The sequence below is a fragment of the Pangasianodon hypophthalmus genome, chromosome 23 (assembly GCF_027358585.1).
Source record: "Pangasianodon hypophthalmus isolate fPanHyp1 chromosome 23, fPanHyp1.pri, whole genome shotgun sequence".
Taxonomy (NCBI): Eukaryota; Metazoa; Chordata; class Actinopteri; order Siluriformes; family Pangasiidae; genus Pangasianodon; species Pangasianodon hypophthalmus.
Window position 1 is genome coordinate 14,174,709 of NC_069732.1, and position 25,620 is coordinate 14,200,328.

General features: G+C 36.9%; 3 protein-coding genes across 4 annotated transcripts in view; 2 read left to right on the top strand and 1 right to left on the bottom strand.

Annotated features, from left to right (window-relative positions):
* cap2 (cyclase associated actin cytoskeleton regulatory protein 2) overlaps positions 1-13,492 on the top strand; it is a 29,719-nt gene extending 16,227 nt beyond the window's left edge. The window contains exons 6-13 of the mRNA XM_026929891.3: positions 2,162-2,247; positions 3,620-3,725; positions 8,339-8,510; positions 9,615-9,787; positions 9,997-10,120; positions 10,236-10,318; positions 12,257-12,400; positions 12,514-13,492. Coding sequence (XP_026785692.2) covers positions 2,162-2,247; positions 3,620-3,725; positions 8,339-8,510; positions 9,615-9,787; positions 9,997-10,120; positions 10,236-10,318; positions 12,257-12,400; positions 12,514-12,597 — 972 coding nt within the window. The 3' untranslated portion in view covers positions 12,598-13,492. The remainder of the gene's footprint in view (positions 1-2,161; positions 2,248-3,619; positions 3,726-8,338; positions 8,511-9,614; positions 9,788-9,996; positions 10,121-10,235; positions 10,319-12,256; positions 12,401-12,513) is intronic.
* A 34-nt stretch (positions 13,493-13,526) lies between these two features.
* On the bottom strand, positions 13,527-19,064 carry LOC113536109 (aurora kinase A and ninein-interacting protein). Its single transcript, XM_026929892.3, has 3 exons — positions 18,768-19,064; positions 16,341-16,503; positions 13,527-16,234 (listed from the first exon to the last, which is right to left on the bottom strand). Exons 1-3 carry the CDS (start codon positions 18,870-18,872, stop codon positions 15,174-15,176), a joined length of 1,329 nt encoding a protein of 442 aa, XP_026785693.3. The 5' UTR covers positions 18,873-19,064; the 3' UTR covers positions 13,527-15,173.
* Positions 19,065-20,772: 1,708 nt separating this feature from the next.
* On the top strand, positions 20,773-25,590 carry vps28 (VPS28 subunit of ESCRT-I). Of its 2 annotated transcripts, none has more exons than XM_026929376.3 (10): positions 20,773-20,865; positions 21,482-21,547; positions 21,935-21,963; positions 22,045-22,082; positions 22,217-22,306; positions 22,398-22,503; positions 22,773-22,874; positions 23,441-23,494; positions 23,613-23,704; positions 24,254-25,590. In XM_026929376.3, exons 2-10 carry the CDS (start codon positions 21,508-21,510, stop codon positions 24,372-24,374), a joined length of 672 nt encoding a protein of 223 aa, XP_026785177.1. In that variant the 5' UTR covers positions 20,773-20,865; positions 21,482-21,507; the 3' UTR covers positions 24,375-25,590. The 2 variants fall into 2 exon arrangements, with proteins under 2 accessions (XP_026785177.1, XP_026785178.1); XM_026929377.3 differs by having other exon boundaries at positions 20,823-20,954.
* Positions 25,591-25,620: the final 30 nt, after the last annotated feature.

The following is a 25,620-nucleotide window of genomic DNA, read 5'->3' on the forward strand; positions in this document are numbered from 1 at the left end:
ATACTGAAATCTTGCGTATCAGCCGATACCAATACCCATCCGATATTGTTTCCTTTAAAAACTACTAAGCTTAAAAATGTTTTTTTAACTGAAGCACATCACACTTAAACCTTTCACACAAAAATCACTTACATTGTAAATATCATTCATTTTAATATAATATAAATATAATAAAATCAATTGTAACAAAAGAAAAACGAAGCAAGTCTTTTTCTATTCCAGCATTTCCTTTTCCAAAAAATAAATTTCTTTTCCAAATCCATTTACAGTCTTTGCCATTTGTTTCAGATCCTGATATCCGATATGTTTTCTCTGATCTCTGATCCGCCATTTTTGCGTAATGGACCAGTGCCATCTCTAGTTTGTTTAATAATAATAAAAATAATCTAATAATGAGAAATATGATACACATTTATCTACATTAGATATATTTTGACTTGTAAATACATCATATCATTTTATGTATGATGTATATCATTTGTTGCTGTGCAGGACCATTTATGCTCAGCTGGCCTCTTGGGAAAAACGGATGGTTGTGGCATTGTGGAGATTTATTGTGGTGTAATAGTCAGCTTTTTTGTCTTACTAGTACAAATAACCTTACTAGTACAAATAACCTAAAATACTATGCAGAACATGATAAACTATAATAGTTTAAGCCTCAGCAGTGTGTTATATGGCTGAGAAAGCTGCTTTTTGGGCCAAAGTGCTTGTCTGTGTTTACATGTCATTTTATAGACACTCTCCAACGCCCCTTCACTCCACCCCCATCTCAGTCTGTTCAGAAAGAAAAACCGGTAAGCAACCATGAGGGACGATAACATTACCTCACAAGTTGATAAATAACTAACTAGAATTATGTTAACTCTGCTTGATAGGAGGCCCAAATACTCTATATAGCCCACATCTAAATAACGAAGCAAGGCAATGCCCTTAATAACTAAACAGCGTACCTCATTGCTTGAATGTGATGTCATGACAGTCCTTGCTAATGCTAACTGTAATTGAACTCTGGGGACAGAGCTTTGTGTCCACGGATGAGAATGTGGACGGGCTCAAGGAGTAAAAGAAAATCATTCCAATGTTCATTTACGTAACCGCTAGACACCAAATCTTGAAATTGATTGAAAACTTGAGATCTCAAACTTTTATTTAGATTTTATGAATTCTTGAAGAAGAAGAATGCTTTATTTGTCACATACACATTATAGTACAGTGAAATTCTTTTCCTCACATATCCCAGCTTATTAGGAAGTTGGGGTCTTGCTGATTAGATAAGAACAACCTGAACAACCTGGCTGGAGATGCAAATTCAGCCGTCCACCGTGCCATAACTTCCCATCAGGTGAAGGACCACTGGTGAACTGCTCCCACTAAACTGAAAGCCGAGATAATGATCAATAGATGATCATTTGATGATCCGTTTATGGATTAAAAGCAGATTGTAAATATTAAACATAAACAAATATTAAACATAGTTTTTCAGTATGTTCACTAAGCTATGCTTGGGAACCCTGGGTAAATATGGTTCAGTTTCTGTGTGAAACATGCCAATGGCATCTTGGAGCTGTGTAACTTTTGACTTCATAGATTTTTGGGAAGATTATGGAAGAGTTTTTGCTGGAATGCTAATAATAATAATAGCTGTTTAGCTGCAGCTTTAAAACTAGTCATGGTCTTCTTTCCTTATAAGGCCTACATTTCTAAATTACAAAAGAAGGCATTATTTCCATATCCACTTTGATGTTCAATGTTCGTGCTCTCAGTGACAAGGCTATTGATCAATATTTATAGTAGATTGAAATATTTGTGCTTCTCTTCTGAGTATTTTATTTCACCTAATCCTTGTCACTGAGTCATTGCTCTGTGTATGATCTGGACTCTGTCAAGTCCAGTTGTTGCTATACTCCTTTAGCAAAAGATGTGTATATTACCTAATCAAAACTTCTTATGTCCTCATGATATAGTTTACACTAGTCTGCAGCTGTGCCAGTGATGTAAACCTTTTACACTTTTGCCTCATTATAAACGCTCTTCTGTGTTTGAGCTGGGACAGATATTACTTTTTTTTTTTTTACCATTTGGTATTTACAGTACTGGTTCTTTTAACAACTTTGAAGCACATAACGGTGCAGTCATTACCCTACCCTTTATCTGTTAGAATCAGAAACCAGGGCCCTACGTGAAGGAGATGAACGATGCCGCTATGTTCTACACCAACAGAGTCCTGAAAGACTACAAGGACACGTAAGTCTTGCTTGTAAGGACACTGCTGGCTTATAACACATACTATCCTAGACAGCATAATCCATTCAGTAATGACATTACTTACAAATATTGGCTGAGATATTTATGAGTCACAGTAAATCTGTACTTTATGTCTAACAAGATAGAGAATGAGTAATAGTCCAGTACTGGGAAGGGGTATTATAGTTAATAACTAAATGTGCAAGAAAAATAAATTTTGTAAAGTGAAATAAAAACATGTACTGACATGAAATGAAAATCTAGACATGAACTAAACTTGAAACGCTGCCCCCAAAGTTAGCTAAAATGACAGAAGTGAGTTTTTTGTATGACTTCTATTTGGAAAGGTTTGGAAAAATGGTGACTTGTTGAAATAAAGAGACTATTCAGAATCCCTTTGCAATTGTATCTACCTGGTCTCTAATAACACACTGTGCAATGCTCTCTGTACAGGCTCTGGTAATTTTTTGCTAAAGATAATACACTAATCTCACTCTTTCCATTTTAGATACGATACCAGTATCAGAGTTTTGAGTCCTGGCCATTACCCGATACTGATCTGATACTGACATCAGAGTAATCAAGCCTGCTTCCGTCATTCTTCTGAGAGCAGCATGCTTTAAGATTATTTCTGTTATGTCCATAATTTGTCTTATGTTCTGGCCAATGTCAGCTCTGATCCCGATGCTCAATGCCACAGTTCTAGCTAAAGTTAATTTTGTTAACTTCCTTAAAGAGGCAGTCGTAAGAGGTCAATAGACATAGACAATCACAAAATTATTTTACTCAAGTACATGGTTTATTTGCATAATTGCATATTCATATTTCTGTTGATGAAACACTGATTTAGTTAAGCGATACTGGATGGCTGCGGCGTCGCCGGATTCAATCTCACAACAGGGCGAGAGCTTTATTGTTGTTTCATTCAGGAACCCGAGTGCTTAGTATTTAAACTCAACCATTAATAACACCTTAAAGATGAGTTGTTCAGGAATTTCAAGGATGTTATACAATTTGCAGTATGCATTCATGGATTCCTCATTAAATATCAGACACAAAAGCAAAACTATATGAAAAAGAACCTAACATATCTCAAATAGAAACTAAGAAAACCAAAAACCTATGAACTAAGAAATAATATAAATATCAAAATCATAATTTTAAAAAATCAATATAATATCACTATACTAATACTGATGTCAGTCCACACCTGCCACCATTATCCTTTATTGTCTACTATCTTAAATGCAGAAAAAAAAATAAATAAACAAATAAAAAAAAATCAAGAATGAAACCAAGAAGCCTACTAAAAGCCTTAAATCCTGAATCTGCTGTGTAAGAATAACGTGTGTGTCTCTTGGTCCGGCTGTAGTGACCCTTGCCATGTGGAGTGGGTTCGCTCCTACCTGAGTATCTGGACTGAACTGCAGGCGTTTATTAAACAGCACCACACCACTGGACTCGTCTGGAGCAAGACTGTGAGTATTTTACTTTCAACCTGACACAAATTCTTCAGAGTACATCACTCTGGCATTTTCTTTAATATACGAATGAGGCATGGAGTGGCTGTTTTCCCATCATTTTCATCACATACAGTCAGCACAGCAGCTAAAATGAAAATTATTCAATACAAGAATCTGTCAGATGATTGTTGCGGTCATCTTTTTATCTCGTAGCAGGGTGTTTCACGTGAAGATTAGTTCAAACCTTGAACTAAAGGCAAGGAAATTTTTCCATATTTAGTCATGAAGGGACTGCTTCAGGGAGCATAGAGCTGATGGGAGCTGTGATAATCATCCGGTTGTAGGGATCTCTCCCAAAAAGATGCCTACATCTGGTAATACTTCTTTCCAGGGGTTTTCATTTCACCTCCCTTTCTCTTTCTATCTTCCTGTTTATGTGTGTGCTCTTTACTTCGGTGTTTTTAGATAAAAGACCATTAAGTTGGATCTGGTTTTATTAGCTTCTCTGTTAATTCAGAATTTGCCCTAAAAAGGCTGCAGGAAACCTTTGAGCAGATTATGGCTCATTTTATGTTTATGCGTGTGTTTATTTTAAATGCTGTCTTAAATGGTCAGAAAGCACAGAGCAAATAAATCTCCAGACATGAGCTTACAACTGATATCTGCTGGACATATCATTCCAGAAACACAAAATGTATATGTGCAATAAAGACACACTTACATTTGATTTTATAGCCTTGTGTGTGTATGTGTGTGTGTGTGAGGGATTTTTTTTTAAAAATCCCCACACACTGACAATTTGCAGCTGCTTTCCTGCTAAGCTCTGACTCAATGTAAATCACATTTATTTCTGTTTTTGCTTTACTCTTTTCAGTTGGATCATTGTGTATGTATGTGATTGAACCTTCCTAAATTTTCCCACACCACCCCATTGCTGCGCTCCCTCCACTGGCTTCCTGTAGCTGCCCGCATCAGATTTAAAACACTGATGCTCGCCTACAAAGCCAAAAACGGACCAGCACCCACTTATCTCAAAGCACTTATCACACCTCGAGCGCCACCACGCTCCCTCCGATCCTCTAGCACTGCTCGACTGGTCCCTCCATCTCTCAGGGTACAAGGAAGGCATGCATCGAGACTCTTCTCTGTTCTGGCACCAAGGTGGTGGAATGAACTTCCCCTAGATGTCCGAACAGCTGAGTCACTGGCAGTCTTCAAACGACGGCTAAAGACTTACCTCTTCATAAAATACTTAAATTAGCACTTTCACAAAAACAAAAAAAACAAAAAAACAACAAAAAAAAAAAACCCTCCCCAACAGAGTTTTGGACTGATGGTATTCCTAGTTTGTGACCTACCGAGCCAATATCAGAATGTATTTTTGATAGACTTCAAAGCACTATTGTAAGTCGCTCTGGATAAGGGCGTCTGCCAAATGCCTTAAATGTAAATGTAAATGATTGTTGAAAACAGTGTACAAAATAGGGGAGAAGACAGTAAGAGTAAAACTCAAGTAAAAATCTGATCGCCTGTAGGTTTAGAAAATGTCATCTGACAGCTAAATATATTGAGTTTAGGAATTGGCAGTATTGTTGGATCTGTTTTTGAAGTGGCATGACGTTGGTTTTGGCAGATTTGGCATACAAGCTACTGACGAAATGCAATCACAAGTGGTCAGTGGAGACGCATTCGAGACACATGAAAATATCATGTATGAACAACTATCTGTCTCAGTTGACCATGTGTGATCGGATCACCCAAGACGAATGTTAATACCAAGTCTGAACAGGGCCTTGGAGTTTTTGTCCCTGAATGTCATCTGTGATGAGATGTGAAGGGAGTGTGCATGTGTTTTTGAGGGTGAATAAGTTTATCTGTGTGTGTGTGTGTGTGTGTGTGTGTGTGTGGTGGTTGGAAACCTGAGAACTCGTAGTAGCTGTGTGTGTCAGCTGTCCCTCTTGCTGTGAAGGGTTAGAGTGTGATGGAGTGTGTGCTGTGGACAGGTGGCTCTCAGGGTCTCTTTGAAAGGGTTTTACCAAAGAAATACCTCCAACAAAAGCCTAGTGTGTGTTCAGATCACCCACCTGTTCACATACATACGCCTTGGGTAATTTAAACTTTCCTCTCATATAATCAACACTTTACCTCTACAATAATATCAATTGCCAGTCTACTGTATGTTTGCATTAACGTAAACTCTTAATCCCTCACCAGTACTTGTGGACTTAGTTCTTTTTTTAACCTTGATACTGTTATGTATTGACCTATTGGCGTCATAGGTTAAGGTTCAGCCGCTGAACCCATGCTGAACCTGCACATCAGCACAACTATCTGGAGTGACAGCAGCGTGTGAGCTTGTTTATGTTGGAAAAGAAAAGACGTGTGTGTAGCAGTTGTTGTGGTATAAGCGTTGAGGGGATTGTGTGCAACTGTCAATGGCAGCTGTGCTGACACAGGAAAAAGGCTTAAGTGTGCCTCATTGAGCATAGTAACCAACTGCCTCACGTTCGTCTCTTTCAACAGACTTGGTGTGTAAGCTATTGTCTGTATGTTAAAGGCAAAATGCATAATGTGTCCGAATAATATTTTCAGGGTCCTTGTCTTCCAGTTTCATATACTGAACACAAGGGAATATGTGATCGGACAGATTTAAGAGAAAATATTATGTAGAGTTATACATAAAAATAATTAATATCTCATCAAAATCTGATTTTATTGCTTATACTAAATTAAATTTAAACAAGTATCTAATCTACTAAAATTATGTAGAGTGAGTATGATCAATTCATGTAGTATTAACGTGATCCGATTACGTTATAAAATCTAGTGAGGATGTTTGTGCTGACAGGAAGAAGTTACTGTAGTATTAAATTGTGTGAATAAATGAATAAAGTGTTCAGGTGTGGCATGATAGCACAGTGGGTAATGTAGCTGTCTCACAGCACCGGTAACCTGGGTTTGATCCTGAGCTTGTGTGTGTGGAGTTAGATTTAGATTTTTTTCCTTTGAATATACATGATCAGATTATATTGGCTCTGTGAAAACAAATTGTGTTAATGCAGCTCAGTTTATTCCCACACTGTACACATTTGAATTGTGTAAATTCAATTAACTTTTTTTCAGTGTATCTTTTTCCACATTGATTTTTTTTTAACTTTCTATGTTAGATTTTCAAAGATCATTAACTATATCATTATCATCAGAGCTTAATGCAGAAAACAACGGAATGTCTAAAGACAACAAATTTAAAAACTTAGTGTCTTGAGTCTATATTACTTATATAACAAAACATTAAGGCTTAAGGATAAATGAGTTCCTTTAATTGTTCGAGACTTTTTAGATCTGTCTTTTATATGTATATGTGAAGTAGATTGTGGGGAAAAAACATTAAAATGGCCAGGGATTCAAAAGTAAATTTACTTAATATATTAAAAAAGAAAATGAAGATTTAAAATAAAGATTTATTATCCACCAAATTATAACAGAGTAGCCCGTGGCATGGTGGGGCAGTGGGTAGTGTTGCTGCCTTGTAGCTCCAGGATCCCAGGTTCTATCCTGAACTCGCGTTACTGTCTGTGTAGAGTTTCACAATCTCCCCATGTCCCTGTGGGTTTTCTCCAGTTTTCTCCAAACAAGCCTATAGGCGTGTCACCTACTCTAAATTTCTCCTCCCTGTGAGTAAGTATTTGAATATGTGTGTGCATGGTGCAATATGATGGGCTGGTGTCCTGTCCAGAGTGTATTCCTACCTCACAACCATTGTTCCTGGGATAAACCAGTGCTTCTGGATCCACCACCTTCCTGATCAGGATAAAGTGGTTACTGAAGATGAAACACACAAAACAGAGCAGACACCGCTTCAAGTGACACAATGGCCCTAATAAATAAAACCTCGACAAAAAAGAAATATACATAAATACAAAGGATAAACCTCATATTACTTAATTTAAAAAAAAAATAATTAAAAAATATTACACGAAACATTCCAGTACAATTATAGTACAAATAGAAATAAAAGGAACCCAAAACACATTTACTGGACAACATATTTATTATTAGACCATTATCTGAGCTAAAAGAGACATGTTTTCGATTACTTTTTGTCATTTAGACATTATTGTGACCCATATAGACAGACAGACAGACAGACAGATAGATAGATAGATAGATAGATAGATAGATAGATAGATCATTTTATTAATCCCAGAAGGAAATTTACATATGATGCAAATTCTCATGATAAAAAAAAATCTAGTTTCTAAAACTTTAAATATTCTGTATTCATAATAATCTTTAATATTATGAATTTTTATGGCAGCCTGTGCCTGAGCTTCACGTTTAGGTCAGAGGTACGATCCAAAGTGCTGCCTTATACACCACCTACAGGACGGTCAACATGTAGCAGGTTCGCCTTTTGTTCCAGGGTGATTTCCAAAGCCTACTCCTTTTTAGCATGTTTCACTGTTTGTACAGCCACAAACCAGACATGTTTAGAAACCTTTACTGACCCTTTAGGCATCTTATTTATTGGTATACGAGTTACAGTTACAGTATAAAGAAAAATCGGCGCATACCCAGTTCTGAAGATTCACTGTAGCTCTCGGTACCTAATTGCACTGTTTTTACAGGGTCCTGTAGCTCCTTCATCCATACTCATGGCTGAACCTGCTACTCCCTGCCCTCCACCTCCACCACCTCCTCCACCTGCATTCACAGACGAAGGTCCAAAGCCTGACAACAGTGCGGCTCAGCGTTCAGCTCTGTTCGCCCAGCTCAACCAGGGAGAGGCCATTACTAAAGGTGTGCAGGAGAAGACCTTTTAAATGTGTTAAGTTTGAGTCTACATGCAATTCTATCAGTAATGGATTCCAAATACTGTGTGCTCATGTTGTATACCTGTGTACACTGCCAGTCATCTTATGTGATCCCTCAAACAATTTGCTTGGTATACTGCTCAGAAATCTAAGTAAGAAATATGTGTAAATGAGTTAAACTTCAAGAGCAAAAACATTTGACTGGATTTGTAATACAACCTATGATGCTTGTCAGCAGTGAATAATATTTTGGCTATAAATTTATTTATCCGACACTTTTACTGTCATGTCAGCAAAGAAGAAGCTGGACCAGGGAAGCACTGAAAGAAAAAACCAAAACAAAAACAAAGCACTTGCTCTTTTATTGGCAGCTCACACTTACAGCACAGTAACAGGGCTGGCAGTTAGCCACGAAACTGACTAATACAGGAAAAAAGGGCAAATATAAACAGGCACAGAATCAGCGAGCACAAAATAACACAAAAGAACATGCTGAAAGAATACAAATACAACACAAATAGGCACCTAACTGCTTTCTACACTAGCATAAAACACTAAATCTAACAGAACAACACTGACATTACACATTAAACCAACGAAGATGGCACAGAGACTCACAGTTATTTTATTTATTTATCTATCTATCTATATATATATATATATATATATATATATATATATATATATATATATATATAGATAGATAGATATCATATATATATATAGATAGATAGATAGATAGATATAGATATTAGCTCGCAAGAATATTTTGTATTCTAAGTAAGGAATAAAACATTACAGGCTGTGCTGTTATAGGATGTATTACCATTACCACCCAAAATTTATTATTTTCCCATAACAGCACATCCCAAAATGCAGTAGGCACTATTCAGATCTGTGCAGAATCAACGCATTCAGAGAATTCAAGAATTATATATAAATATAATGATGCAAATTACTAAGCATATAAATCTTCTTTTCCATTTTACACTCTGAAATCTTTGAAGGAGAAAAAGACTGGAAGACTGAACTAAAATACTTAACTGCATTATAATAAAATGTTCTTTGATGGACTTGTGGTGTCTTTTAGGATTGAAGCATGTGGGTGATGAGCAGAAGACCCATAAGAACACCGCTCTTCGCTCTCAGGGTGGAACAAGCCAGGCTTCTCCTTCAAAAGGCAGAGCTCCCAGCAGCTCTACTCCGACACCAGCTAAGAAAAGATCTCCCGTCTTGGAACTGGAGGGGAAGAAGTGGAGGGTGGTAAGTCTGATTTGCCTTTTGGATTTTTGTAAATGGCAGAAATATTCGTAAGATGGACTGGTCAATCGGAGGTTGTGGAAGAGGGCAAACAGATGGTAGATGGTATTAGTGATTGTAAAGAAATATTTAATTTTGTCAATAATGTACTAACCTGGAGTTTCTACTGTCAACACACTGGATGATGTGTTTGTGTGTGTCTGGGCCTTCAGGAGTACCAGGAACAGGTGCATGATCTGGTAATAGAAGAAACAGAGCTGAAACAGGTGGTCTATATCTTTAGCTGCAACAACTCCACACTTCAGATTAAAGGCAAAGTCAACTCCATCATAGTGGGTGAGTGAAGCTCTTTGACATTACTCCCTTCCAGTTACTCCCATTCAATACCCCATTTCCCTGAATGTGGACATGGATGTTAGTCTTTGAACTTGTGTTTATTTCTGGTGTGTAGACAACTGCAGGAAGCTTGGCATTGTGTTTGAGAATGTGGTTGGCATTTTTGAAATCATCAACTCCAGAGACATCCAGCTCCAGGTCAGAATAAGCACCAGTTTTTAAGTATGATGCTTAACACTTCAGTCTTTACAGCCCAATATATACTACTCTGCATTCAGAAAGTATTCACATAAGACTCCTTCATTTTTTTTCTCATTTTGTAAAACTCTTTTGTGTTTTAAATAGATCTGTAAAAAATACTCCATAATGAAACAGGAATGAAAAACAGATTTTCACAAGTTTTGTATGTATTCAAACCCTATATCCAGTCCTTTGTTGATGCGATTATAGTTTTCTCCCATTCAGAACTATTCATGCTCTGTCAGGTTGGATAGGGAGCACTGCTCTCTTCAGAGATGTTCATTCGGGGTCAAGTCTGGGCTCTGGCTGGGCTACTCGAGTAAAGTCACACTTGCGTTGTCTTGGCTGTGTGTTTCTAGTCATATTGAAAGGTGACACCTCAGCCCAATCTGAGGTCCTGAGCATGGTTGAGTAGGTTTGCCTCCAGGATGTCTCTGTACTTTGATTCATTCATCTTTCCCTGGATCCATACATGCTTCAGTCAAACATTCCCAAAGCAGGGTGCTGCCACCATCATGCCTTCGCATAAGGATAGAATTAGCCAGGTGATGAATGGTACCTCTTTTCGTCCTCATGTAATGCTTTCCATTGAAGCTAATCAGATCACATAGTCTTGTTTCCCATGGCCTTGAGTGCTTTTTTTTTTTTTTTTTTTTTTTTTTTTTTTTTAAATACTGTGGAGTGGCTTCAATTTGGCTACTCAGGCCTGATTGGTTGAGTGCTGCAGAGATCTCGCAGGTTCTTCCATCTCTACTGAAGAACTCTATAGTCCTATCAGAGTGACCTTCAGGTTCTTGGTCACCTTCCTGACTAAAGCGCTTCTCCTTGTTTGCTCAGTTTGGTTGGATAGACAGCACTAAGTGGTGTCTCACTGTTTTTGAGCTTCTTTGATTTGAGACCAGTGGAAGCCAATTGGTTCTTCATGGCCTTCAAAGCCATACAAATTTTTCAGTTCCTTTCACCATGTGCCTTGACACCGTTTCAAAGGGTTACAGACATTTCCTTTGACCTCTTGGTTTTACTTTGCTGACATGCATTGACAGTTGCGGGCTTTATATAGACAGAGGCGTGTCTTTATTAATAGTGTCCAATGAATAAATAAATGAATTTACCACAGGTGAACTTTAATCAAGTTGTAGAAGCATTAATTAAAACTGAATGCAACTGAGCTCACTTTTGAGTGTCACAGCAAAAGTTTTGAATACTGGTCTAAGTATATTTTAGTTTTATACATTTCAGGTATATATTTTTAACATATTTATGAAAAGATTGCAAAAATCTAGGAGTCCAAGAGAACAAAATTGGCTGTGCTGTCAGGGAGGGAGGTATGGCATCCTGTCTCTCCCCTATCAATCACAGTGACACTAGCCATTCATGGGCATCTGTGATGCGGAAGTGGGCGGATAGCACTTTCCTCCGAGTGTATTACGCTGCCCCCTGACGTTACATCATCGAAAAGATTCAATTCAATTCAATTTTATTTGTATAGAGCTTTTAACAATGGACACTGTCACAAAGCAGCTTTACAGAAATATATAAATTCAGGATATACATTTTAAATTTTTATATTTATAAATTTATTAAATTAAAAGATGGGGTTGGCTAGTTTCACATGCCTTAGAGGAACGATGTGATAGTCTTTGCCCTCCCTGGTTGGTAACTGTCATGGGATAAGGGAGATGGGTGGGAGAAAATTGTGAAAATCTGATTAGGCCTTGTATTATGGTTTATGTTTTACAGATTGATGAGTAAAAATGGTTACGTAAGATCGTAACATAATAAAATGAGGAAAAAATGAAGATGTCTGAATACTTTCTGATTATACTGTACACATACAGTCATGTGGAAGGGTTGATATAAATATCTGAATAGAGAATGTGATTGTCTTTTACTTAGGTGTTGGGAAAAGTGCCCACCATTTCCATCAATAAGACAGAGGGATGCCACATCTACTTGAGTAAGGAGTCTCTCAACTGTGAGATTATCAGTGCCAAGAGCTCAGAAATGAACATTCTGGTTCCTCAGGAAGATGACGATTATGTGAGTGAACTCCTTAATATTCAGTTTCACTTTTTCGCTTCATTGGCATGTTTGGAATGAATCAGCTATGCAGCTTTTGAATGAAATAACGGTTCTACTTTCTGTATTAACAGAGAGAGTTTCCTGTGCCGGAGCAGTTTAAGACCGTTTGGGACGGGTCCAAGCTGGTGACAGAGCCGACTGAGATTGCTGGCTGATTGACAGATTCATTTTCCTTTCCACATCTCTGCTGATAGCCCCATTACCCGTAGCTCTCACTGCACTCTCAGCACACAACATTTTAGACAGATTCATCTTATACCTGAATTATTGTTAGTGACAATTCTCCATTAAAAAGGCTATTTAGTGTAAGAATAGAACTAATCTAGTCCACATACTAGAAATTCAATCAAATTTATGATGAAGGTTCAGATTTAACCACAATAATAAACAATAGCTGTATTGTTTTACCTTTTTCTTTCTTTTCCTTTTACCAATTTCAAGATTCTGTAATTCTAAATTTAATTAAATCTACCCTAGTTCAGTATATCTTCCCAGACTAAAAGTCAAGATCTATTCAGATTATTCTAGAAATACAATCCCTGGTGATAATGAAGAAAAACTATTTGTTCTAAGGCACTTTTGAATCTCATGCATCAGTCCTGTCCAATTTGTGTCTTTCTGTTACATGTATTTTGAAACCCGTTTTCTGTTTTAATAAGAAGTTTGAGATTTTAAATCATGATTTAGCAAGACTTCAGGCATTTTTAGACTGAGATTAGGACTAGATCTAAAAAAAAAAAAAAAGAAGCAGACTGAATATACACTTCGAGACTACTTGGTGAATGTGAGAAACTGGCACTTGGTGTGCAAACAAATGTGTGCCTCAAGGATGACTTTTTTTATATATCTTTTTTTTTAATTTAGCAATTTTGTTATGTATAATCTACCATGTATTGTGTTTATTTTTAGGCATCAGCCAGCACAGTGTTTCATACAATGGTATACTGTGTAATGTACAGTCAACCTGTGCCATCATAGTCATACACTGAAACAACCATGTCATAAAGAAACACTACATAATATAAATATAGAATATAAGAAAACTCAGTTGCTCAGCTCACTGCAGATTTTTTTTTTCTTTATGATATCATCTGCATATTGTAACCACTCTATTTTGCTGTGTGAAGTACAATATTTAAGATTTCTCTAGGGTTTACATTTATTTCTTCGACAATGCTTTCATCCAAAGTGATGTACACAATCCACACACAGGATCTCTGGCAGGCTTCCAACTTATATTGAAGGTCACAGAGTGACTTTAATAATATTACCTCTTGATTCCCACAGAAAGTTTTGGAAAGTCCGGTGTTTCTAATATGGCTATTCGAAGAAATCTTAAGTGGTGCATAATCGAAAGCCACAGCATTTTAAAAAATGATTGTTTTTCTCTGTTAGTAAGGGCCATTCCATCTTTGTCTTGTATTGTATCTGAAATCCTCGATGATCATTATTTTTAAAGGGATTATTGTCACCCCCATGTTTTCCTCATAATAAGCTGATACAGTGTATTCAGCAGACTGTCATAAATTATAATACGTAAATGCCCCCAAGAGATATGTTTAAAAAATGTATGGGAAAGCATTTTGTAGACTGACGTCACCAGTATGAATGTAGCATTCTTTTAGGCGTGAAGTACTGAACTTGTAGAACTTTTGCTGCTCAGCTTTAAAAAGAGAAAATTTGTCAGAAAAAAAAAAAACAAGTTTACTAGTTATAAGTAACAACTAATCTGAAACATAGTCAGTGTTATATTCAACAGTCTGATCAACACTGGTTTTCAGAGAGAAAAGAAGAAAGTATATTTTCACACTAGTCCTACAAATAAAACAGATCTCTGAATGTTTTCTCTGCACTTCTTTTGTGTCCACTAAAGAATTTTGATAAAAGGCGGACAAACCCACAGATGTCCAGCGTACAACAAATGTCACGAGACAGTAAGTGCTTAAAAACAGAAAAAATAAAAAATAAAAAAATAGAGTTTATCTAAGGATAGAACACAGAATATATTCATCTTCTAACATCTGACTTGTAATTGCACAAATGATCTCATGTCATGTTGGAGGATTAAATGAAATCATCCTCACTTTAATCATCACTTTTTACTGAGATCTAAGGATGTTCTCAGTCATTTCTAAGTGATTAAGCAGAAATAAAACAAACAGCACATTCACATTCCCTTTTACTTACTAAGCGCTCCAGTTGGATGAAATTCAATTTATCCACATTTTTTTTAGAAACCATTTGTGCCATCTGGTGGTCAAATAAGATTAGTTGCGCATCAATAGCAGAGAATAAACAATAAACCAACATACATTAATGCAGAAAATTACAATACAGAAATAATATAATTGGACCAAAAAATAAAAAGATCAGATATGCTTCTTCAATTTTCCTCCTCATACTGAATAATAAGTTTTTCAAGTATCTTGAATCTCATGACATTTCCAAATGTTAAACATGGCACTTTGCTACAGTATTCATTTTTAATGGATGTTTGTAATATGCAACTAGTTCACTAGTGATACCTGTGACAAACATTTGCTGTAAAGAAAAGTTAAATTTACAATGGTATTATACAGGACTGTTGTTCAGGGGCCCAATCACCACCACATATCACCACATATACAGTATACCAATATACATAGAGTGCACAACTTGTTTAATAAAAATTCTTTAAACATTTTTCAAAATGGCTGAAAAGTAAAGCTTTATCCTACACCACATTTGGTGTTTAATGTTTAATGACGATATTTCCCTGAGAGTCCTGCGTGAAAAGCATCTCTGCCTCTGGATCTGAGTTCTCCGTTTCCAGAGGTGTTACAGACGGGATGCTCAAATACTCTCTGCCCTCAAGGGAATTAGTTTGATCCTTCAGTGGGCATCTAGACTGTTTACTGCGATGGGCGATCACCCGAAAGCCTTCAGAATCCTGAGTGAACAACATGCTGAATGAGTCTTCATCATTCTCCTGAGCCTCCCTGATTGACGTCTTAGGGGTCTGACAAAATTTCCTGTTAAAATCTGAAGAACGTTTTGCAGGGCTGGAACACATGGGCTGCTTAAAAGGTGAAAGTGCAGTACTATGTCTCAGTGATGTGGGTCTGCTGTTTTCTTTATCCTCTCTCTTCACAGGTGACCACTGATTCCTCCTCTCAAATAGCTCTGGCTCTTTATAAGACTTTACTGGACGTGTCATCGTATTTTGGATCTTTGGGGCTGACTTTGGAGTTAAACATGAAGCACTCTTCTCTGTTACACTTTGGTCTTTTAACGGTTCCTGAGTATACATATCTTCTGTAGACAGAGAAGCTGAAGAACCATCATTGTTCTTTCCACAAATGCTCCTGTGCATCTGAAAGTTGTCATGAGAATATTGCTGTGTCTGATCCCTGTGAAGCAGACTTTCAGGGATTTCTTCAGGCCCGTCAGCAGTCGTACAGCCACGCGTTACGGCTTTGCTGCTGTCTTTTTGTGTATCGGTTACGTTTTCAATTTTAATATTCTCATGAGGTTTCCTCTTTCCTGGTGGCTCACACTCCTCTGACTGATATCCCCAAATCAAATGTAAAAACTGCTTCTCTTTATCATCATCATTACAGACTTCGCCTGACACTCTCTCAATATCTGCATCATATTCCTGTGGCTCTATTAGAGAGGAATGTCCGCTTACGTCGTCTAGTTCTGAAGGCAATTCAAATATCATCTCACGTTTTCGTTTAGTCCCCGCATGTGCTTCAGGAAGGGGAGTAGAAGACATTCCTGAAGGCCACGGAGAGCTGCAGTCATCTGCATCTAAGGGCAAGAAATAATTTTGTAGTCAATAAGCATTCAGATAAACAGGTTAGAGGTGAAAAAAAAAATATATATATATATAAAAATACATATCTGTTTGTCTTACCTATTTCCTTTTTAGTCAGTGGTAGAAAGAATGAGGAGATTGTGCTCTGTTTTGTTGCAGGCATTTCCATTTTAGTTTGGGTAAAATTCAGGGCCACTGCCATGCTGTAGCCTCCGGACCGAGCCAGTGGATTCAACAGTTTGGATATCGGTCGTGCCAGTTTCTGTTAGAAAGAAACCCTTTTCAAAAGATTGCTTACATTTTCACACAGAAGGTGCTACATTTTATTCAGCTCCAGACTTACTGGCAAACTTCGAGAAACAGACAAAAAATATTGCACAAAGATTAAATTGTTCAGCTTCACTATATTTACACCCCGGTGATTCAGGAAGCACAGCCAGGAGGTCCGTGATATTTTTTTTGGTTCCCAGCCCTGGTCCTAGAGTATCTTCAGTCCTGCACAACCCACCATTATCAAAGTTACTCCATTTTTCTGGAGTGCGTGTAGTTATTAGCCTGTTTGACTCGAGTCGACGGGGTTTAATCCAAACCTCAGTAACTCAAAATAATGTCATAAATACTGACCTAACAGATAGTGTCCATCCTGAATGGGTCTGCTGAATTTATTTTTTACATTTTAAAGGATCCCGGGATGCAAAAGGTTTGAGAACCCCTGATGTACTTAACTTGAACAGGGATCAGATTAAAAGTACATCTTTTACACCAGGGTTTCTGAGGACACCTTGTGGTCCATGGTATAGTTACAGGGGATGCATGGGATTGTTTCTAAAAAATATTTAACATTATTATTTAAGTTGTATTTTGGCTAAATATTTCAAAATATATTTTAAATACATTTTTAGGCCCATTAAATTTCAGAAAAGCAGCAGACTATTTTTTTTTTTAATTAACCTTGTTTAAAAGTATAACATTACTGGGTAAAATGAAATGTGTAAGTCGATGTGTAATGTCAAATGTTAATGTTAAATCAATATCAATAGCAGCCAGTATATCTAATCTAATATTAAACTTAAAATGTATTAAATTTGACACTTGCTGGTTTATGAAAACCAACAGCCATAACATTAAAACCACCTGCGTAATATTGTTGAGGCATGGACTCCACAAGACCTCTGAAGGTGTGCTGTGGTATCTGGCACCAAGACGTTAGCAGCAGATCCTTTAAGTCTTGTAAGTTGTGAGGTGGGGCCTCTATGGATCGGACCTTTTGTCCAGTACATCCCACAGATGCTCGATCGGATTGAGATCTGGGGAATTTGGAGGAGCTTTTGGTAGTGGACAGGGGTCAGCATGGGCACTCTGACCAGTCTGCGGCTACGTAGCCCCATACACAGCAAGCTTTTCTATCATAGTCAGCATTAACTTTTTCAGCAATTCAGGCTACAAAAGCTCTTTTGTGGGATCAGACCAGATGGGCTAGCCTTTGCACCCCACGAGCATCACTGAGCCTTCTGCGCCCATGACCCTGTCCCCGGTTCACCGGTTGTCCTTCCTTGGACCACGTTTGGCAGGTACTAACCAGTGCATACCGGGAACACCACACAAGACCTGCTGTTTTGGAGATGCTCTGACCCAGTTGTCTAGCCCTTGTCAAACTGTGTCGCTCAGATCCTTGCCCATTTTTCCTGCTTCCAACACATCAACTTCGAGAACAGACTGTTCACTTGCTGCCTAATATATGCCACCTCTTTACAAGTGCCACTGTAAAGAGATAATCAATGTTAATCACTTCACCTGTCAGTGGTTTAATGTCATGACTGTTAGGTGTATACACTGTACATGATATACATTCTAATTATAGGCTATATTAATTATATAAATATTGTTTGGGGCGGTGGATGGCTCTGCGATGATCGGGCACAATATGCTAGGGGTCCGGGGGAAAAAAGTTGAGAACCACTGTTTTAGATGATAAACTTTACTAAAACAAGTTAAGTACGCTGCTCTTAAAAAAAAAATAAAAAATTGCCATTGTCACTCTAATGTGTATAAAGAATAACTGTATACTAGTAATAACTTTAATAGCTGAGTTCTCAATTGCTTAAAATAAAAATAAAAGTATGACTTGCTGTCACTACATAATATTACACAAGGTTAATAAGATACACATTCTTAGACAAAAAAAGGTACCAAACTGCACTTTTCCATCAAAACATCATCTTTTGTATGTATTTTTCACCTGGAAATGTGAATATTGCAATATTAAACATGCAAGATACATAATTGGATCTAAAAAAATATATATATAAAAATATTTAAAGCTTTACTAGAAACTAAAAGCTAAATAAAGGTAAAAAACAAGCAGCTTCCTGGTAACAGATACATACCACAGGTACAAACCAAGCAGCCTTGATGATAGTAGCAGCACAACAACAAGGAAGTCTACTCCATTCTTATGAGACAGTAACAGTGTGACTGATGTTACTGATTTGTAAAATCAGTGTTAAGGTGTGAGATGAAACTTACTGTCTGTTTCTTCACTCTTAATTCAGCAGTGTCCAGCCAAACTCCACACTCCTCCTCTGATGCTAAAGGAAGAGCTTTACATGCCTTACTCTTCCTGCTCTTCATGTTTATTCTTCACCTCACACCAGTTTAGCAGTGTTACCCACTTTCTGCGCAAATAAACGAGCTTAATTAGTCTAAAAACAGCAATAATAGTAGGTCTTATCAAAGAAATAGCCGCTTTGTGTTTCTACACACAGCTGGTTTATTATAGTTTTCCCGCCTAGCATTTGTACGAAGGTTTTCGGGTTGCCAAGTTTTCCAATGTTACACTTTTACTTGGCATCCATTTTGTTGTAGCGCCCTCTTCAGCTTGTTTGGCTATAACTGTTAATAGGCTATGCAGCAAGGATGGACAATATTGAAATTGAATACTTGTACTAAAAATTTAATTACATTTCCAAGAAAAAAAAATGTTTTTTTTCCCTCCTTACATGAGGGGTTAAACTAGCATCGATTCCAGCAGCTAACATAACTGGCTAAGCAGCTAGTCAAATTCTTGCTAATAATAAATATTACAAACTTACAGATATTTTATTATGTTTCCAGGCAAAATTTAATAATTTTAGATAGTTTTAGTTACGTAATAAAAGTTACTTTTTACATTAAAACATGACTCACTTAATTTTATCGGTTAAAACATTTACTTTTTAATGCTTGAGTATGTTTGAAAGTAGCAACCTTTTTGCTTTCACTGGAGTACATACTTTCACTTAAGTATCATTTCTCAGTATTTTGTCCACCTTCTGTTTCTGATTGAGTTCAAATCCTATTACATGAACCCAGGGCCTTCCCAAGCATGGCGCAGGGCCCAGTGTGAGTTAGAGGATGCAGGGCCCTACTTAGCGCTACTACTATTAGTAATACTACTACAGTGAATCATTGATCAAATACACATAAACAGAATTTCAATGCGCAAAGTAGCGTCACACACTTATATAGCACATACTTAAAAAAAAATCTATAGCTCAGATAATGTTTTAGAATTAAGTCTTACTTCATAAAATCAACCAAAACATTAAAATCAATCAGCATGTTTCATGTTTTTAATTTAATATTTTTATTATTATTTTAAATATTTCCCCTGGCCGTGGCCCCTACAGGGCGGGGCCCGGTGCGGTCGCACCAGTTGCACCACCCGAACGACGGCCCTGAATAAACCTGTGTTCTAGTATAAAATCACTGTTATAGTTCTTCCTTCTGCTGTCTCTTTTGTCTGCACTGCTATATGACCTATTTGGTCCTTTCCAATAATTCCTATTTGTCGCATATAAAAAAAAAAAAAAATCAGTTATTTTGGTCAGTGGTTACAGTTTTCTGTTGGGTGTTTCCCTGTTAACTTCAGTGAGTCATTAAGTCTTGTAGTGTATGTGGTTCTTCTCCAAATTGTTGCCAAAAAGTTGGAAGCACACAGTCGTATATGATCTCTTTTCCCTTTTCCCTTCACTGGAACTATGAGGCCCACGGCTGTTCCAGCATGACAACGTCCCTGTGCACAAAGCGAGCTCCATGAAGACATGGTTTGAGAAGGTTGGAGTTGAAGAACTTGAGTGTCCTGCACAGATCCATGACCTCAACCCCACTGAACACCTTTGGGATGAACTGGAACGCCAACAGTGCGCCAGCCCTTCTCACTCAAAATCAGAGACTGATCTCACTAATGCTCTTGTAGCTGAATGAACACAAATCCCCACGGCCACGCTCCAAAATCTGGTGGAAAGCCTTCCCAGAAGAGTGGAGCTTCTTATAACAGCAAATCTGAAATTTGAAAATCTGTGATGTTCAACAAGCACATATGGGTGTGATGGTCAGGTGTCTATTAAACTTTTGGCCATGTAGTGTATCTTCATCTTTCCATTTAGATTCCATAAATTCCATAAATTCAAAAAAAATATAAAAATGTTTTCAATTGTATTTGATTTAATAAGAGTTGATTTAGAATTAAAAAAAAAATAATACTTGGCAACCAGAAACACTTCCTCCCTCCCATCACGCGACAGGATGTGACGTAGTGATTCAGCGACGAACACTGAGGCTTTTGACGTAAACACAGCTTGAAGTGAGTTATATTTAGTTTTGCTTTGTTTTGTTTGTTTTTTTCGTCAATAGTCTGACTTTGGAATACATTATTTAAGAGTGTTATATTAAGTAAGTAGCTGAATTTATTTTTTAATAAGTCTGAGGTCCAGATAAGTGAAATACCGAGAAGCTAAACTTGTTGGCTAATTGTTATGCTATGCTATGCTATATTATGCTAGCTGTTATAGTTGAACACAGTCCTCGGATACACTGCTTTCATCACCTACATCATATACCACCTGGGGTTTTAAGAAAAGATTTTGAAATATATAAATATATACCAACATATCTAAATGTCAGTGTCTTGTTTTTATCGTGTAAGAAGCAACCGGGTTGTGTCACTCCTTATAGCAGTGTATTTCCGCAATCCAGATACAGTGCTTTAGTCGCTTATTGACAAAAAATATAGTAAAATGTCAAATCTAACAGTATATCTGTCTTATATAATTACCTTGGACTACGTCCTTGGTAAAAACAAACCATCAGCTCGGATAGATGTGATGTGTGTTTGGAGATCATGAGTACAGGAAGTACAAATACACTGCAGTTTTCTTTAAAGCAACTGTTAATAATGTTTCCGTATTAATTGTCTAAAGGTGCAGACAAACTTGAGATTGTCATCATGTTTCATGGAATACCTGCTTCAGGAGGGATGGGAGGAGGTACGTCAAAAGATATTTCGCACCATCTAAGATCATCAATCATCACTGTATTTAAACCACAAGACATTTTCAAAGACATTTCAAAATGCCTGGCTTTCATGGATGGCATCGTTGTTGTTTTTTTCCGTGTCCCAAGTCATTAAAGAGAATACATGAGGGAAAAAAGAAAAATAGGAGAACAGAGAAGAGAAACAGTAGTCTATTCCATCACACATTATCACAGTTTTACAAACACACAAATAAAATGAGACCTAGAGACAGACAGGCAGATAAATAACAGAGAAGATTCGTATTCTCTGCAGAACATAGACAAAAAGAGCCGCTTGTCATTCATTTTGTTATGTTTATCTTTGTTTTCATTTGATTTTCTTATTTTATTCCAACCAGCTCCAGCCAATAAGCCGGAATTATATGAGGTAAGAGTCATTCTATGAAATGAACCATTAAAATAAATTACATTATATAACCAGTAACGTGATTTATCTGCTATTTTGTAGGAAGTGAAGCTGTATAAAAATGCCAGGGAACGGGAAAAGTAAGTAACAGTGCTAAGTAGTGCTCTTCTACTTATTAAAAAATTTTATAACAAGTTGTAAAATGAAAGCTGAACTGATTGCGTGCAGTGTGTGTAATTTGACCTGTGTTGAATGTTGTGGACTCTGTTGAAAGGTATGACAACATGGCTGAGCTGTTTGCTGTGGTGAAGACTCTCCAAGCCTTAGAGAAAGCGTACATTAAGGACTGCGTGACTCCCAATGAGTAGGTTATGTGTTGCTTTAATATTTTTTTTTTTAACGTAAATGACATTACAATATGCAGACTTTATTAAACAAAGGTCACACTCTTTCAGATACACAGGCGCCTGCTCCAGATTGCTTGTACAGTACAAGGCTGCTTTCAAACAGGTCCAGGCATCAGATGTTGGCTCAATCGATGACTTTTGTAGGAAATACAGGGTAATAACTTGCACTTTCACGAATGCTGTTTTTGTCAGATGATTATTGTTTGTTTGTTCTTACTTCATTACTACTATGTTCTCATTTCTGCATGTCTGTCATGATAAGAAAGGATTTTTCAATAGCGATTCTTTTTTTTATTCTAAAGCATTGATTTTAATATTTCTTAAAGATCCACACTGATATAAAAGATTTATGGGTAAATTTACTGTCACAATCTTTGTGAACTAATGTACTCCCCTGACTAATATCTTCCCTTCCTGTTACAGCTCGACTGTCCACTAGCAATGGAGAGAATAAAAGAAGACCGCCCAATTACCATAAAGGATGACAAGGGCAATTTGAATCGCTGCATTGCGGACATTGTATCTGTAGGTATCTTTTTTTTTTTTTTTTTTTTTCTTTTTTTTTCTTTTTTTTTTTTTCCCCAATCTTATTAGAGCTTTGAATTTTAAGTATTGCTTTCAATACCTCTACTTGGATAAATGCCATAGACCTAGTGCTGTTCAGCAGTTCCATTAAACTGATTTTCTTCTGTACACTGTTTAGTGCCAAGGCACAATTTATTACACTGCAGGATCCAATGTCTCGATGCCCACCTTTAAATTCTGTGCATTCTGCTTCGAAATATTATCCAGATACCCATTCCATCCCAGCATGCACTGTGATGCAGAATGGCGCTGACTCCTTTGTGATAATTCTCAGATAAAACAATTTACATGTCGATTGTTCTTCAATTTAATGAATTTTTTTCGAAGATCTGCCCATCCTGCTTGAACAGAAGATTCAGATTTTCTCCAATCGCGTTACTTTGTTATATTAATATATTAGACTTAACGTAAACGTAGCTACTGTCATATGTCTTTACTTTATTTATAATGATTGTGTGGTAAGTGCTAAGGCTCTGTCTTATTCAACCATGTTTTTTTTTTTCTAGCTCTTCATCACCGTCATGGACAAACTGAGGCTGGAGATTCGAGCCATGGATGAGGTATTCCCACTTCAGCTGTTTGTGGATTTAGGTTTATACGAGAGAACTTAAAAACACAGTCAGTCTCTGTGGCATTTAGGCATTCAGGAACATCTTTGCGTATTGATGTGTATTTCAGATCCAGCCAGACCTTCGGGAGCTGATGGAGACGATGAACAGAATGAGCAACATGCCACCAGATTCAGAGGCTAAAGACAAAGTCAATCTTTGGTAAACATAAATTTCCCTTACTGCTAATGTTTATAGGAACTAAGACACCTTTAATGTTTTTTTCCCCTTTAATTTGGCAATTTGGTAGCTCAGTCAGGTTTTTAGGAATTCTTTAGGGGGAAAAAAATCACATTTACACAATTTTCCATTTACCACAATTGTATTTGACCAAACAAGACATATCTTTTACTTTAGCACAAGAGCTATGAGCTTAGGTCTACCTCACTCTAAATCTTTTCTTTAAACATCTGCCTCAAACAATTTCCAGTTCTGCAATAATGTCATACAGACCTGCCGATCATGAAGGAAATAATATGCCTTATTTTAACTTACAAAGATAAACAGAACTTCGCCGTGAAGCTGAACACTGTATGATGTTATGTTATCATGGCAGCCATCTTTAACAACTGGAAGTTCTGCTAGGTCCTTCATTCTGAAATTTCAATGCAGAATTGTCTCTAAATGTTTTGGATTTTGCAGATGAGAATAAAAATAATAAAGATCTGCCATATGAGTTCTTCCTCTTACCTTTTTTTTTTTCCTCTTCAGGCTGACTACGCTGAGCAGCATGTCTGCCTCTGATGAGCTGGATGACTCACAAGTTCGCCAGATGCTTTTTGACCTGGAGTCTGCCTACAATGCCTTCAATCGGTTCTTACACTCGTCCTAAACAGCACTCTTCCACTTGCATAAAACTCGCTTTGTAACCAACCTGAGTTCCCTTTGCTCTTTCCTATGATACAGAACTCTGGTATTTGGGATTATAGTGACTCCCTGAGATCGAGCTTCGATGTGGTGTGGAATATCTCTGTATTGATATTACTGTTCACCTCTTCGTTTCATACGTCTAACTTATATAGTAGAATTTAACAAACAACTATTTCTTTATAGCCCTGTTTCATATCTTCTAGCTTCCTGCACCCTCTTGACAGAAGTCCTGTATATTCATATGTTTTCGAGAATGCAACAGTGGTTAATTAGGTCATGCAATAAAAACACATGGGAAATTTTTATCAATCACTAAAAATCTGGAGTTAGAATTAGATTTTAAACGTGTTTAAATTTACTTACCTTCTGTCCAGTTTTCCTTTTGCAATGATCATATTTTTGCATTTTGCAGTAAAACAATAATCATTTTGGTTTGCATTAATTATAATGTCTTTCAGAAGCTCATAATGTCATTAAATTGCTGTGTCTGTCAGTTTATTAGGTACTAGAGTGATAGTACCAGAAGGCAATTCAGTGTATACACTCAGAAAAAAGGGTACTAAACTGTACACTGTATCTTTTGTATCTTTAGTGTGTATCTTTTACCTGCACAGGTGCATGAAGTGTACCTTTATTACTTTAAAAAACACAATTAAAGGTAAAACTGTCATCCTTAAGGTGCAACTATATTATTTACGTAATTCTTAAAGGTCCACTACATTCACTTTACCATAAATACTGCAGGAACAAAAGATGTACTCTAAAGGGGAACCACCCCAGGAACAGAGAATGGTACAGTTAAGTACTCTTTTTCTCAGACTTTCTGAAACATGTTCATGTGTTTGTAGTACCTCAGCATTTAGCTCTTTTGCAGAAAAAAGAAACGAGGGTTTAAAATACTAGGTGAAGAAAATATTGTTTTAACTCTAATGTATTATGTGATTTGTTTTTGTGGTAACAATTTATTATAATTTTTTTGCTAATATTTGATAATTACACTTTGAATTTCTGTAAACGATGGGATCATGATATATACATGTTCATTGCTGTTCTTTTTGGAGAAATTGGTTTCACTGTACTGTATGCGAAATCATATTTATTAAAGTACCACTGTTGGAAAAAAAGGTTTTGAAATAAAGCATGGACGTCTTTTAAAAATAAAATTACATTAAACGTTATTCCATGTTGGGTGGTGATACTATAAATAC